Below are 15,114 nucleotides of genomic sequence, written 5' to 3'. Positions count from 1 at the left end.
CGGGGGTAAGGTTGGTGTGAGCATATAGTAGTGGGGTTAACAGGAAGAGGAAAATGGTGGAGGTGATAGCTTTGGGACAAGCTCTTGAGGTTCTTGGCCTTGTGGTTGGCATGGTGGTAACACATGAGATCCAGCTGAATCAACAGGGGAGGCTGTGGCTTGGTGAATCAATGTGGAGCCAAAGTTCAAATTCCAGTTCTAACTGGAGGGCCAGTCACATAACTCTTCTGAACCTCAGTTTTCACAACTCCAAAATGGGGATACTAATACTTGGCAGAGTTCTTGGGATCATAGATCTGATAGTACCCAACAAATGCTTGAAGTATAATGAATGCTTCATAAGAGCTGTTGATATTTATTCGCCATCTACTCTATGCCAGGCACTGTTCTGAGTACTTTAACATTAGTTCTAAAGGTACTTAACGGTCATAACTATCCTGTGAGGTAGGTTCAATTATTATCCTCATTAACACCACTTTAGAAGATTAAAAAAAAAATCAAAAGTGCAGAGAGTTTAACCGACTTACCCAAGGTCGTGGAAAGTGATAGAGCTAACTCTCACACAGAGTTTTCTTTTTTTTTTTTAATTTTTTTTTTAACGTTTATTTATTTTTGAGACAGAGAGAGACAGAGCATGAATGGGGGAGGGTCAGAGAGAGGGAAACACAGAATCCGAAACAGGCTCCAGGCTCTGAGCTGTCAGCACAGAGCCCGACGCGGGGCTTCAACTCACGGACCGCGAGATCATGACCTGAGCCGAAGTCGGCCGCCCAACCGACTGAGCCACCCAGGTGCCCCTCACACAGAGTTTTCAGTGTGCACACAAACACTTGAAGTTTCAATGCAATGTTACGCACTATAGCAAAAAGTGGGAACAACCCAATGTCCATCAACTCATAAATGGATAAACAAAATGTGGTCTACCCATACAGTGGGAAATTACTCAGCTTTAGAAAGGAATGGAGTTCAGGGGCAACCTGTGCCTGACTGGCTCAGTTAGAGGAGCATGAGATTCTTCATCTCTGGGTTGTGACTTAGAGCCCCACCTTGAGTATAGACATTACTTAAAAATAAAATCTAAATAAATAGATAAATAAATAGGAATGGAGTTCTGATGCATGCTACAACATGGATGAACCTTAAAACTATGAGGAAAGAGAGAGCGGGAAAGCTCCGGCCTGCTGAAATTCTTTGGAAGGAGAACAGAGCATTTATAAGTGTTTCCGTTAAAACGAGTCTTGTTGTATAGGGTATAGTCCTTTCTTCCATCTTTGCACAAAATCTTTAATGAAATCTGTTCTGAAGATCTGAGCCAATCTGAAGTTGGCTTTGCTTTGGGGGGAATGCAATAAAATGCTGTGTCAACTCAACATGGTATGAAGGATGAGGAGTGAAAGCTGTCCACAGGGCCCTGGGTTGCAGAAGGGTGGAAGGAACGGGTATTCAGGTTCAGAGAAAAGTAAAATGTTTGGAATAGGAAATTAGGTACATGTGCTAAGTTGTTAATCAGAAATAATTAAAGTTTGACATATAGAAAGAGCCAAACTGGGATTGTAAAACGTGCACTTATCACTGCGGCGAGAATTGGTGCCTTGTTGCTTAAACTGAATGAAATGTTGACAGTTCTTCAGGAGTTTCTACCGCAATACTGGAATTGAACATATTGGCCAAATAAAGTGGAAATTAAACAAACAAACAAACAAACGAAAAAGAATTAATGCCTTGCTAGGAAGGATGTCTGTCTGGGAGTTAAAACTAATGAGAGATATCCTGCAGGAGTGCTTGGGAGGCCTGGGGCAGACTGAGCCTTGAAATGGAAAGCCTATGTTGGGTATTAGAAAGAAGGTCAGCCCTACAGTCTCCCCCTTCACCACCACCACAGCCCCCTCTCCCTGGCTAGGGTGGGAAAGGCAGTGGAGAAGTGTCGATGGACCTCCATCCATCTTTGAAGAGACTGGATGGGCCCAGAGGTATTTCACCTGACATCAAACCAGGTGTACTTTCCTACTGCTTCTAATGGCAAATTCCCACAAACCTAGTGGCTTAAACAATAAAAATGTATTAGCTTACAGTTTCGAAAGTCAGGTTTCACTGGGCTAAAATGAAGGTGTCAACAAGGCTGTGTTCCTCTGGATTCTCCAAGGAAGAATCATCAGTTCCTCTGACTTTTGCCACTTCTAGAAGCCTCCTGCATTCCTTGGCCTCTGGTCCCTTCCTCCACCTCTGACTGTGACTCTCCTGCTTTCCCCTTATAAGGACCCTTGTGTCTAAACCATCTAGATAATGCAGGATAATCTTGGCATTTCTAGCTCTTTTACTCAATCATACCTGCAAGGGCCCCTTTGCCCGGTAAAGTCACATATTCCAGGTTCCAGGAATTAGGATGTGCATGCATTTGAGGAGTGATTATTCTTCTTTTCTCTTAATATTTGTTTATTTTTTAGAGAGAGAGAGAGAGACAGAGTGCAAGCAGGGGAGGGGCGGAGAGAGAGAGGGAGACACAGAATCCCAAGCAGGCTCCAGACTCTGAGCTGTCAGCACAGAAATCGACGTGGGGCTTGAAGCCACGAACCGCGAGATCATGACCTGAGCCAAAGTTGGATGCTTACCCAACTGATCCACCTACGCACCAAACTAGTTACCTACTCATACCAGCCTGAGACACTTTATTTGGAGTTATTTTCTATGCTGCACTGGATTACTGGAACAGAGTTATCAATTCCAGCCCAGCCCCTCCTGGCTGATGTAAACTTCCATGATAAATCTACCCAGTGAAATTCTTGTCATGCAGAAGGTGGCACGGATACCAGGCTCATGACAACCTGATGGGCCAGGGCTACAGTGAGCTCCTTTGGAGAACATTCATTAGTGACTGATTCCCTATCTCTCTCTCTCTCCATGACTCCTACTTCAAAATGAGAAAAAGACCAGGAAGGAATTCCTAGATAAGCACGTTTTCCAAAATTGCTTTTATATTAACTTTGCCAAGAGACGCATCAAATTGACATCACATTGGATGCTAATTTCAATGGATTGGTTGGTTACATATTGTGTTTTATACTTGCTTTGACTCTCCTGATCCTGTCTTACATTCTAGCTCCTTACCCCCCTGCTCAAAATATTTTCCATTGTTTTGTAAAACTCTTGTCAGCCAAATGCAAGGGATTTCCTTATTTTGTTTTCTGCTGCATTTCTCTGCTCTTCCTCACTGGAGGAAACTACAAGCATCATTTAAGAGTTTTGCTCCTATCTTTTTACAAACACCTGCCCTATGAGGTACATATGCTTGCCATCTGTTTTGATTTCTTGCCACTGCCTTAACAACTTTATAAAATACCTTAGGTGTCTTCCGTGTCCTACAGATGAACTTCATTCTAGAGTTTCTTTGGGACATAAGGATTTAAAGCTGAATGTGATGAAGTAAGACTCCATACATCTTGGTGACTGATTGGATGGGATAAAGGAGGGAAAGGCAAAGGGAGAAACAAATAAAAGATAGCTCAGGGACATCTGGGTAGGCCCGTCGGTTAAGCATCTGACTCTTGATTTTGGCTCTGGGCATAATCTCATGGTTTGTGAGTTCAAGCCCCACACCAGGCTCTGTACTAACAGTGCAGGGCCTGCTTGAAATTCTCTCTCTGCCCCTCTCCTGCTCGCTCTCTCTCTCTCTCTCTCTCAAAATAAATAAATAAACTTTAAAAAAAAAAAAAAAAGAAAAGAAATCTCAAAGCTCTGAAATTTTAAAGACCAGGAGAAAAACCAAAAGAAGGGCAGAAAACTTTGAATTGCTGATGACAACTTTGGTTTCAGATGTGTTGACTTGGCGATGATGGTAAGATGACAGAATGGAAATAGTAAGGCTAGATGTAAAGAATTTGCACATCCACCGTAAGAATAAGAGTGAAGGTATTGTGATTTATTTTTTTTAACACTCAAGTGTCCCTCCAATGGAAACAGAAGAGAGTACGAAGCCTTGGTTTAGAAAAAGCATTAGAAGCCAAGTTGAAGATGCAGGAACAGGCATGTTCTGTATTGTAAACTCTTCATTCCCTCATTCATCCATCCATTTTTCATTCATTCTCACACTTGGATTTCTTCATTTATTAGTTGAGATCCTACATGCCAGACCCTGTGCCCATAGCAGGTAGTGTGCCTATTAGTGATAACTAAAGTACAGTCTTAATGAATGAGCTGCTCAAAGTTGAAGGCAAAGAGAGAAAAGAGCAAAGTTTGTCAGTGTGCCAAGAAGCAGGCAATGATCAGTTATTTCAGTAAATATTTGTTTAATGAGTGAGGCAAGGAGTGTGTGAGAATTTTTCAGAGGTACCAGGCTGTGCCAGGGAGCTGAAAAAGGTGAGGTTTCCACAGAGGTAAAAATTTTGAAGGCTAAGTTCAGAAGAAAGATAAGGCTGAAATGTTGCAAATGTGTTTTCCCAGGATTTGTTCACTTAGCGAGGTAGCAAGAAATTGGAACTATTTCAGGATTCTCATACAAGTTAAAATATAATACTCATTTCTGTTAACCACCTTAGCCTTTCTTTCCCCATTCTCTTTCTCCTCCCTCTCTCCTTCTTGTTGTTCCTCCCTTCTTTGCTTCCTTTCTCCTCAGGCCAATCACCAACTTAGTAACCCACATTCACGTAGTTAAGTTCAAGGAAGTTGCTGAGTTAAAGGTAGGAAGGAAATATGATCAACAGTGATCATTGCCTAGTCTATACAAAGAACCTCACCCCAAAAACCAAATAAATGAAATAAAATAACTAGTGGATCCTTCATTTAAAAAAAATAATCTTGTTTGGAACCAACTGATCAAACAGTGAAGAGTAGTGGTGTTCCTCTATTTGAAGGCAGGATCCTAAAGTCCAAGCCCCCACCCCCTTGGCTTCCCTTTCACTCGTGCAGTGGCCCGAAAGACAACCCCATGGACGTTCCCAAAGCCAAGTCAGGATCTAAGGAACCCCAGTTTGAAAATGCCTGTTCTAGGAGCCTGGGTGGCTCAGTTGGTTTAGTGTTGAGCTCTTGATCTCAGCTCCGGTCTCAGTCTCAGGGTCATGAGTTCAACCCCTGTGTTGGGCTCTGAGCTGAGTGTGGAGCCTACTTAAAAAAAAAAAAAAAAAAGAGGGGGGGGGAGAAAGAAAGAGAAAGAGAAAGAAAGAAAGAAAGAAAGAAAGAAAGAAAGAAAGAAAGAAAGAAAGAAGAGAAGGAAAGGAAAGGAAAGAAAATGCCTGTCCTAGAAGAAAGGATGTGATATCACATACATGGGCTTGTTTATGAAAGGGAGTTTGTTAAACCCTGGACTCAAGTTGTTGACTATCTGTTCTTTGAAATGGAAAAAAAGTGAGTCATCAAATGTCACACCCTGGCCCAACTGCCTTGAGATTGCAAAATATTGGGAAGGATCTTATGGAAAACACCATTGGGCAGCCAACAGAGATGTGGAGCTCCATCAGTGCCAACAGTGGGGACGTTCGCCTACTCATCTTACAAATGTGCCCAGTTCAAAACAGATTACCAGGAACTGTATGCGGGATTTCCTGTCCAAATCTAGGAAGCTTATGTGTTATGAAGATATGTAAAACCTAAATCCCCAGTAATGAGTAGATGACGTAAGAGGTAAGCGTTTGTACATGAAAGGATTTGAAAGGGAAGGTTTTATTGTATTAAGATGAACGGTAAACATACAGTTTGACTAATCTCAACCCAGCCCTGCAGAAGCCTGTCCTGCTTTCTTCTTTGGTCCACAAAGAATGCAACAAGCCACATCTTGCACAACAGGCACCGTATAACCTTGTGGGGAAAGGCCAACTCACCTGCCATGCTGCTGATGTTCACCAGCCTCCCCTTGGATTTCCTAAGAAGAGGCAAAAATGCCTTTGTGACCTCCACGGCCCCAAAGAAGTTCACGGCCATGCATTGTTTGTAGTTAGTCATGGGAATGAGCTCCCCATCCGCTGGTAAGCCAATGATCCCAGCATTGTTGACCACAGCCCACAGTCCTGAGGACAGAAAGGAATGAGTTTGATGTCTCATGATGCTGGAGAGCAGGAGGATTTTTAACACTTAAAGCTCCAGAGTCTAAAAGTCCCCTTTCAGGTTTAGGATCCAGGCAGATCACTCAAACTCAGACCTCAGTCTCCTCGAATACCTAAAACCACCTCCTTTGGGGTGGGGGCGGGGGGGTTGTGTAGTGAGTAGATTTGAAATATTAAGCAATGTATTTTTGGAGGTATTTCCTTCTCCTTCTAACACTTTCCTACATCCAAGCAGCTAGCTATTTGCTGTATCCGCAGAGGGAAGCAGCAGCAAGGGGGATAGTAATAAGGGCCTACCTCATGTTTCTCCCTCAAAGTAGTGGTAGAGACAGTAGAACATCCTTAGGACCATGCGGGATGATATAGAAGCCTGTCTTCCCTTTTCCCTAAACTAGAAGAGATCCCCTAATCCAGGGAAATGAGACAGCTAGAGAAGTGTCGAGAGCTAAGAAGATGGCAGAATCTCTGAGCCCTAGTCCCTTCCCCACCCAGCCTAATCCTATTGATTGCATCAGAATCACCCAGAGGGCTTGTACAAACAGACCGCTGGGCCCACCTCCAGGGAATCCCATTTGGGGGTGTCTGGGATGGAGCTTGAGAATCTACATTTCTAACGACCTCCCAGGTGGTGCTGATGCAGGTCCGGACCTCACTTGGAGAAGCCCTGTTCCCAAGTGGTGGTTTGCAACCTTGACTGCACATTAGGATCACCTGGGGGTGGGGGGAGCACTTTTTAAAACCCCAGTGTCCAGCCACATCCCAGCCAATTACATCAGAAATTCTGGGATAGGGAAGAGAAGGGGCCCTGACACTGATAGTTTCAAAAATTCCCCATGGGATTCCAATGTACAAGCAAGCTTGGGAACCACTGCCCTAAATGGTGGGAAAGAGGTAATCCAAAAAGTCCAAATGTCTTTTAGGAGGTGGGCTCTATAGCAAGAAGTGAGTGACCTGGTTCCTCTTTACCTGGGAGAAACAGAGATGACAGAACCTGGGGTATGTTTATTCTCTGAGTTCCCTGAGCCCCAGCCTGGTTTACAACAGTGGTTCTCAAGATGTGGTCCAGCACAAATGGGAACTTGTTAGAAATGCAGATTCTGGAACCCCACTTCAGCCCTGCTAGATCAGAAGCTAGCAAGCAGAAGTTGTTGTTGAAGCTCAGCTTCTGGTGACAGACCATACCGTCCAAGTGATCTCAAGTGTGAGAACCTGTGTTACGGAGAGAAGTCGAAGGAGCCTCAGAGACACAAATGGCAGGAAGTCCAGCCCTAATGGTGCCTTTTGGATGGCATCAAGAGGTAAGTGGCAGCCAACCTGTGCAAGGACTGGAAAGATTGTCGGACGCCTCAGCAGGGGTCAGCGTGAAGCATTGACAATCAAAGAAGAAATGTCTCCTCCCCAGGAATTTAGAAGCTACCCTGGGGAAACGAGGTGAAGTTCCAATTGAAATGGTTTTTGCCACATGGCAGAGAGATGGCTCAAATACAGAGTTGAGTTGCAGAAAATAATGCTACATTTCTCACACACCTGAGCTGGGGGTCTGATATTTATACACAGTCGTGATTGGGAGCCCTAATTGAGATGATGCCTGACGTGGTAAGAGCTCAACAGCTATTATGAGGATGGTGATGGTGGAGGGGACGCCTCTGCTGAATTCATTCAGCCTGATGTACACCTTGGACAGGCAACATGAAATAGCTTGAGAAGGCACTAGAATTGGGGTCGCCAAAATTTTTCTAAAAAAGGCCAGATAGTGAACAGTTCTGTGTGAGCACTACTGTTTCAGCTATGCTATAGGGTAAGAGCAGACGCAGACTTCATCTGTAAATGAATGGGAGCAGGGCCACCCTAAAGCTGCATTTATGGACATTGACATTTGAATTCCATATCATTTTCATTTGTCAAAATAATCTTCTTCTTCTGATTTTTTCAACCATTTAAAACTATAAAAACCTTCCTTAGCTCAGAGGCTGTACAAAAACAGGTGGCAGATCTGTATAATGTTCTTTAAATGACAAAGTTAGAGAACAGATTTGTGATCGCCAGGAGTGACAGATGAGAATATGGCTCTAAAAACGTGGCATGAGAGAGCCTGGTGGTGATGGAATAGTTCTGTGTTTTGATTGTGATGCTCTTGTACAAAGCTACACACGCATGTGCGCGCGTGCACAAACACATGCTTATATGTATAGCTGGTGAAATATAAGCTCTGTGGCTTACACCAATGCCAATTTCCTGGTTTTGATATTGTACTGTAGTTATGTAAGATGTTAACACTGGGAGAGGCTTGGCAAAACACACACAGGCTCTGCCTGACATTTATTTGCAACTTCCTATGAATCTACAATTTTTTCAAAATAAAATATAAAAGAAAACAGAACAGGGCCATAGTTTGCCAACTCCTGCCATAGAATTTTAAGATGGCTGATAAGCCCACTATACCTATGGGTCGTATTAACTTTAAAATAAGTAATATTTACTTATATAATAATGTGCTGTGTAGGAACACAGCACAGTGACAGCTCTCTTACAGGAGCTGACATTTTCTCGTTTGTCTACAGGTCCCAGAGGGTTCTTCAGGAAACCTCCTTCTTGGTGATTTTAAATTCTGTGTTTCACTGCTTCACTTCCTCTTTGAGTCGAGAGGCTGAGGTTGAGAGAGACCTCAAGGAAAGCGGACAGAAGGCATATTGATAATTCTGCCTCAGAAGAGGGTGGCTCTCCAGAATTCTGGCCACAAAATAGCATGGACTCGCTCATTGGGAAGTGTGTTCCCCCACACCCCTTCAAGCATCCCTGGATGCTGGTGTAGTATTTCCATATCTATAGCCCATTGCTTTATCCTTCAGTATGGTTAATACTGCCCCTCTGGGCCTCACTAGAGGGGTCTATATCGAATATCTTATTGAATAAGACACCATGAAGTTCCTTTCTTAAGAGGGACAAGCTCAAATCTCTGAGACCACAAAAGAGCAGGCCAGGAAGACTACTTTTCTAGAAAACGACCACACATTGCTAAACTTGCTGAAAATTAATCCCTAATAACAAAAAGTCTATTTTTCTTTCCTCCTCTCACTTCTTAGATGTTTGCTGAATATTTATTATATGCCAGGGACTGTGCTTAGTGTTGAATGAATGGAAAACAGGAGCCCGTACTGAATGCCTTCCTCATGTCAGGGACTCTTCTAAGTGCTTCCTATATAACTACATCTTCAACAGCCAAATGAAGCAGATAATATTACTCTTTTTATGCTGAAAATGTCAGCAGTAAAGAGGATATAAGCTGCAAGTGCTTAAGGCCTCCACGCAAAGCCCCAACGTGAAGCCAACCAGGGAGAGAGCAGGGTAAGAAACAGAGACTGAGCCCTGATGACATTGTTTAAGGATCCAACACGCCTGAAGCTAACCTGTCATTTCAATTACGCACATACATTCCTTTATACGTTAGCAATTTCAACCTGGGTTTGTGCCACTGGCGTCTGAACGAATCCTCCTGGGAACATGGTTGTGATTCTCAAGGAACCTGGTGGTGAGGAGCAGGAGATGGACAGATATTTATAATCAGTAATGCAGGTGTATGCAAGGTATAACAAGTGAGCGTCCAGAAGAGAAAGTGAATGGTGTCCCTTGGATCAACAGGAAGATCATGCGCGAGATGTTATGTTTGAGCCAGGCCTCCTGTGGGAGTAGAGTCTGCAGTTGGACAAATCAAGAGTCTTAGAAAAAGGGAGTAGAGGCAAGAGGGAAATTTTTGGTAAGAGGAAGCTGCATGTACAAAGATATGGCACATTTCACATATTCTACTCTGGAAACTGATCAGAATTTACCGAGTGGGCCAATAGGTATTGCAGATTAAGGGTTTGTCAGCGGCCATTATCCTGAGAGCTTTCAAATTCTTGTGAGGGGGTTTAGATTGTATTTGGTGGCAGATAGAGACCCACTGAACCATTCAGTGAGACTGAGCAAGACACCTCCCACAGGCCTGGCTCATGGGAGGGACCCAAGACACGGAGGTCCTGTATGTCCAAGGGTCTATAAGAGATGGGTGGCGTTATAAGGTGCACATTGTAAAGATCACTGCCCGTTTGGAAAGTAATGGGGAGGGAGCCCCATCGCAAGGAAGATCGCGGGGGCCCAGGTGGAAGGTGAAGCCTTGCTAAGCCTCACCGCCTGGAGATGAGAGAATAGGGCTCGGGTGAGGAAGATCTAGGAGGTAGAACTGAAGGACTCGGGACAAATAGGATTTAGGGACTGAGGGTTATCTGCAGGTCTAAGTGACCCCCAGGCTGCTGTCTTGGATGACTGATTTCATGCCAATGCCAACTTCTGAGCTGTGGAATGAAGGAGGGTAAGCGCATTTGCAGACAGGCAGCAGGGGAAAAGATAATGAGGTCAGGTTTTAGCAAAGGGAGGCGGGATGTCAGGCAGACAGTTTTATATACATATAGGTCGAGATGTTGAGAAGGGGGCTAGACTGGTAATACACTTGGAAGTGACTGGCATACATCTCAGTGTTTCTCAGCTCTGGCAGAACCTTAGTATCACCTAGGGAGCTTTCAAATATACGGAGGCCTGGGACCCCCGAGTGGGATCTTCTTTGCTGCTGACATTCGTAGCAACAGGCTAGCAACAGTAGCAGCCCCCTTATTGAAGGACAGCTGAATCCTTGCCTGTAGACACCGATCTGATTGGTTAGGGGAAGGGTTCCCAGGCTGGGTGAGCATCATGGGTGTACCACCTGTGCAGTCACACAGGGCCCTGTGCTTCTGATCTTCCTGCTTGTTTCAATTCTCTGCTAGCATCATCTTAAAGTCTTCATCATTTTTGAAACAAGGGGCCTTACATCATTTTAATTTTGCCCTGGGGCCTCCAACTTATGTAGGCCATCCTGGGCCCAAGCATGGGTATTTTCGAACACTCGCCAGGTGATTGTAATATGCAGCTGAGTAGCACAGGGACAGAACAGCTTAGCCCAGGAAACATGGAATGGGAAGTTCGTGGATGGAGCCTGCAGAAACATTCACATTCTATGGGGGGATGGAAGAAGGGGTTCAGGCAGGAGAAGCAAAAACAACAACAACAACAACAACAACAACAACAACAACAACAAATCAGAGAACTAGGGAAGCAATAGGAAAGCTGGAGACCTCAAAGCCAAGACAAGGGAGGGTGGTCAGCACATTTATAATACTGCAGCTCTATGTTAACTAACTTGGATTTAAATTAAATAAATAAATAAAAATAAATACAGCTTTGTGGTTTTGGTAGGACTTTATTTCACTTTAACTATTGAAAATTTAGCCTCTAAATTGAGTTGAGCTGTAAGTATAAAATACACACCAGATTTCAAATATTTAGTTAAAAAAATGTGAAATACTTCACTAATAACCTTTGTATTGATTACATATTGAAATATTAATGTTGTAGATATACTGGGTTAAGTAAAAGGGATTATTAAAATAAAAAAAAAAAAAAGTTGGGGGGGTTGCCTGGGTGGCTCAGTCAGTTAAGTTTCTGACTCTTGGTTTCAGCCCAGTTCATGATCTCGTGGTTCATGGGTTGGAGCCCTGCGTCTGGCTCTATGCTGACAGTGCAGAGCCTGCTTGGAATTCTCTCTCTCCCTCTCTCTCTGCCCATCCCCTGCTCACACGCTTGTTCTCTTTGTCTCTCAAAAATAAAGATTAAAAATTTTTTAATTAAAAAATAAAATAGTGCAGAGAGATAAACAGCTAGGTGTTCAGGATGACACTTATTAGCTCAGCCAGACCATTAAGCCAACACAGGATTGAAGGTGAACAAGTTAAAAACAGGACAGCAGGGTTCCAAAGATCTCGGCCATGAAGGAAGGGGAAGAAAAAGGGCTGTGACTAAAGGAAGACAGTAATTGTTACTTTTTTTTTTTTTTTAAGTCTAACACGTTAATATTGGTGGGAGGAAAGCAACGGGAAGCGCGGGCATGAGGGTAAGTAATGGGAGGGTGACCAAGCAGATGTTGGGCAAATGGGTTAAAGAATTCAAGTTCTGTGAGGATGGACTGCTGACCCATTCGTACCATCTTTGTGTCTGCGAGAGGCTGTGGCATGTGACAGGTGCTCACACCCTCAGATGTGGTCAGCAGCCAGAACGGACTAGAGGGCAGTGGTAATTCGAGGCTGGAACCAGAGTGGGTCACTTGCTAGGAGGGGTGGGTCGCAGTACCTCTGTTCTGCACCTTTTCCACCACTTTGCTGTGGGCGTCTTTTATCTGCTGCGGGTTGGTGATGTCCATCTGGAGCACGGAGACGCGCTTGGAGCAGGTTCTTCGCAGTTCCTCTGCTCCTGGTCCCTTTTCATTCAGAACTCCGACAAATACCGTGAAGCCAAGCTCATCCAGATATTTGGACAGGGCATGGCCAAATCCAGAATCACCACCTGCAAGGGATGAAGGCAAGACAAAGTGGGCTCAGACTCAGGTGGCAGGAGAAGTCACTTAATGAGGAAACATTCCATGCTAGGTATGATTGTCCACGTTTTCTGGAGAGGGTGGCACTTGAGGAAGTTTCTTTATCTGCTAAGTGGAAAAATGCACAGACAAGCCAAAACAGATGCATTTCTCTGTATAAAAAGAAGAAAGTTAGGTAAAATTTGGAGTGGGGGCTTAAGTGAAAGGGGAATTTCTGATGGAGGGATGGTCCAGGAGTGGCTGGTGGCCACATAACTTAGGAGGGAAAATAAAGACACATCATGGAAATTTTTCTATTAATCTCTGCTGCGTCATATTTGATGTAGCTTCCATCACCCCATAAAATCTTCAGTGAATCATTCATTACAAACTAATACCTTAGGGTTGGTTTTGGGTTTTAGAGACATAACAAAATGTCAGATCCTGCATCCCTGTGGACAGAAGTCAGTAACAAGAAGCCTCCCAGTCCCTTCTAGGTTATGAAAGATGATGGCTCATAGCCACCTGCACTGCTCATCTCCTCAGAACTTTTTCCCCCATGATGGCCTTCTCCCAAGTTGTTGAATAGACATCAACCCTAGAAGGATAGGTGCAACAGAAACCAGATAGAAGGCCCTAAGTGCGTCACTTTGTGGAAACAAATGGATGACAAATAATATGTAAAATACCCCTCATACTTTGAGGTGGGAGTTTATCCAAACCAGTCTGCAGGATATTATGGACCCTTGAAAAATGGTTTTATGCTCACAAGTGATAGATATCTGAAGGTCTGAATGAAGGCAACATGCACATAAAATCACCTGTTGGGCCACAGCAGAATAAACACCCAACAGTCAATATGCCTCCAAAACTCTAAAGGTGAGACATAGTCTTCACACTGGATGGGTCAGGTGATCTTTCCTGTAAACCTTGAGGGATCCCTCTTATCAGCAGTCAGGGGCTATAGTCAGGCATCTACCTAAGAACTGGAAAATGTGAGAAATCAGAGAGCACGCTGACAGTTAACACAAGGATCAATGTGTCAGTGATCGGAAAAGACATCTTACTTCCAAGCTAACAAAACCTTCCTGGAATCTGAACAGAAGTGTCACTGTCCCTAAGAAGAGGATGATCACCATTAGATGGTGAAAGGACAAACTCAACACCAAAAAAAAAAAAAAAAAAAAAAAAAAAAAAAATCAAACAATCTAATTCAAAAATGGGCTGAGGCACTGAATAGACATTTTCCAAAGAAGACATACAAATGGCCAACATACACATGAGAAGATGTTCAGTATCACTAAGTGCCAGGGAAATGCAAGTCAAAACCACCATGAGATATCCTCTCACACCAGTTAAAATGGCTACAATCAAAATGACAAGAAATAACAAGTGTTGGCGAGGATGTAGAGAAGAAGGAACACTTGGGAACTGTTGTCATGAATGCAAATTGGTGCAGCCACTGTGGAAAACAGTATGGAGGTTACTCAAAACATTAAAAATAGAAATACCATATGATGCAGTAATTCCACTATTGGGTATTTACCCAAAGAAAACAAAAACACTACTTTGTAAGGATACATGGATCCTTATTTTTACTGCAGCATTGTTTATAACAGCCAAGAAATGGAAGCTACTTAAGTGTCCATCAATAGATTAATGGATAAGGAAAACGTGTTTTATACACACACACACACACACACACACACACACACACAAGAATATTATACAGTCCTAAAAAAAGAATGAAATGCTGCCATTTGAGACAACACAGATGGACCTAGAAGGTATGATGCCCAGTGAAATCAGTCACACTAAGAAAGACAAATACCATGTAATTTCACTCCTAAGTGAGACCTAAAAAACCAAACAAATGAATAAACAAACAAAAGGCAGAATCAGACCTATAAATACAGAGAACAAACTGATGGTTGTCAGAGAGGCGGGGGGTGGTGGGTTGGACAAAATGGGTGAATGTAGCATTTTACTTAACAAAACATCTTGGAGTGCCACCTGGGTGGCTCAGTCGGTTGAGCATCCAACTTCGACTCAGGTCATGATCTCATGGTTTGTGGGTTTGAGCCCCATGTCGGGCTCTGTGCTGACAGCTCAGAGCCTGGAGCCTGCTTCGGATTCTGTCTTCCTCTCTCTGCCCCTCCCCCGTTAGCGCTCTGTATCTCTCTGTCTCTCAAAAATAAATAAAAACATTTTTAAAAAGTATCTTGGAGGAATATCCATGTCAGTTGATATAGCTCTTTTAAAATTGATATACCATCTTTTAAAATTGCTGTGTCATATTCCATCATAAGCACTAAAAGTTATATAATCATTTTCCTATTCATGGACATTTAGGTTAATTCCTTCTTTTGCTCTCATGCACAGTGCTGGAAAGAACATCACTTATGTGTCTCTGAATGTATGTATTTGTTTTCTAGGACAGACACTGAGACTTTCTGGGTCAAAGATAGACACGTTTAAAATGGTCATAGATTTTAGTCCTTCACATTTATCAGCAAGGCATGTGAATGCCTGTTTTTCTGTCCTTTTGTCTTATTTATTTATTTGTTTCTTTGTTTATTTATTTATTGCTTGAGTATGGCTCACACAATGTGACATTAGTTTCCGAAGTGCAAATTAGCGATCTGACAAGTTTACACATTA

General features: G+C 43.2%; 1 protein-coding gene across 1 annotated transcript in view; it reads right to left on the bottom strand.

Moving 5' to 3' along the window:
• HSD17B2 (hydroxysteroid 17-beta dehydrogenase 2) overlaps positions 1-15,114 on the bottom strand; it is an 89,921-nt gene that overhangs the window by 28,881 nt on the left and 45,926 nt on the right. Inside the window, exons 2-3 of the mRNA XM_042919615.1 lie at positions 12,231-12,443; positions 5,811-5,996 (exon numbers count right to left, since the gene is read on the bottom strand). Of these exons, the coding sequence (XP_042775549.1) occupies positions 5,811-5,996; positions 12,231-12,443 (399 nt within the window). The remainder of the gene's footprint in view (positions 1-5,810; positions 5,997-12,230; positions 12,444-15,114) is intronic.

The sequence above is a fragment of the Panthera leo genome, chromosome E2, assembly GCF_018350215.1.
Source record: "Panthera leo isolate Ple1 chromosome E2, P.leo_Ple1_pat1.1, whole genome shotgun sequence".
NCBI classification, from domain to species: domain Eukaryota; kingdom Metazoa; phylum Chordata; class Mammalia; order Carnivora; family Felidae; genus Panthera; species Panthera leo.
The sequence above is the reverse complement of the archived record's forward strand: the minus strand, read 5'-3'. Positions and strand labels throughout refer to the sequence as shown.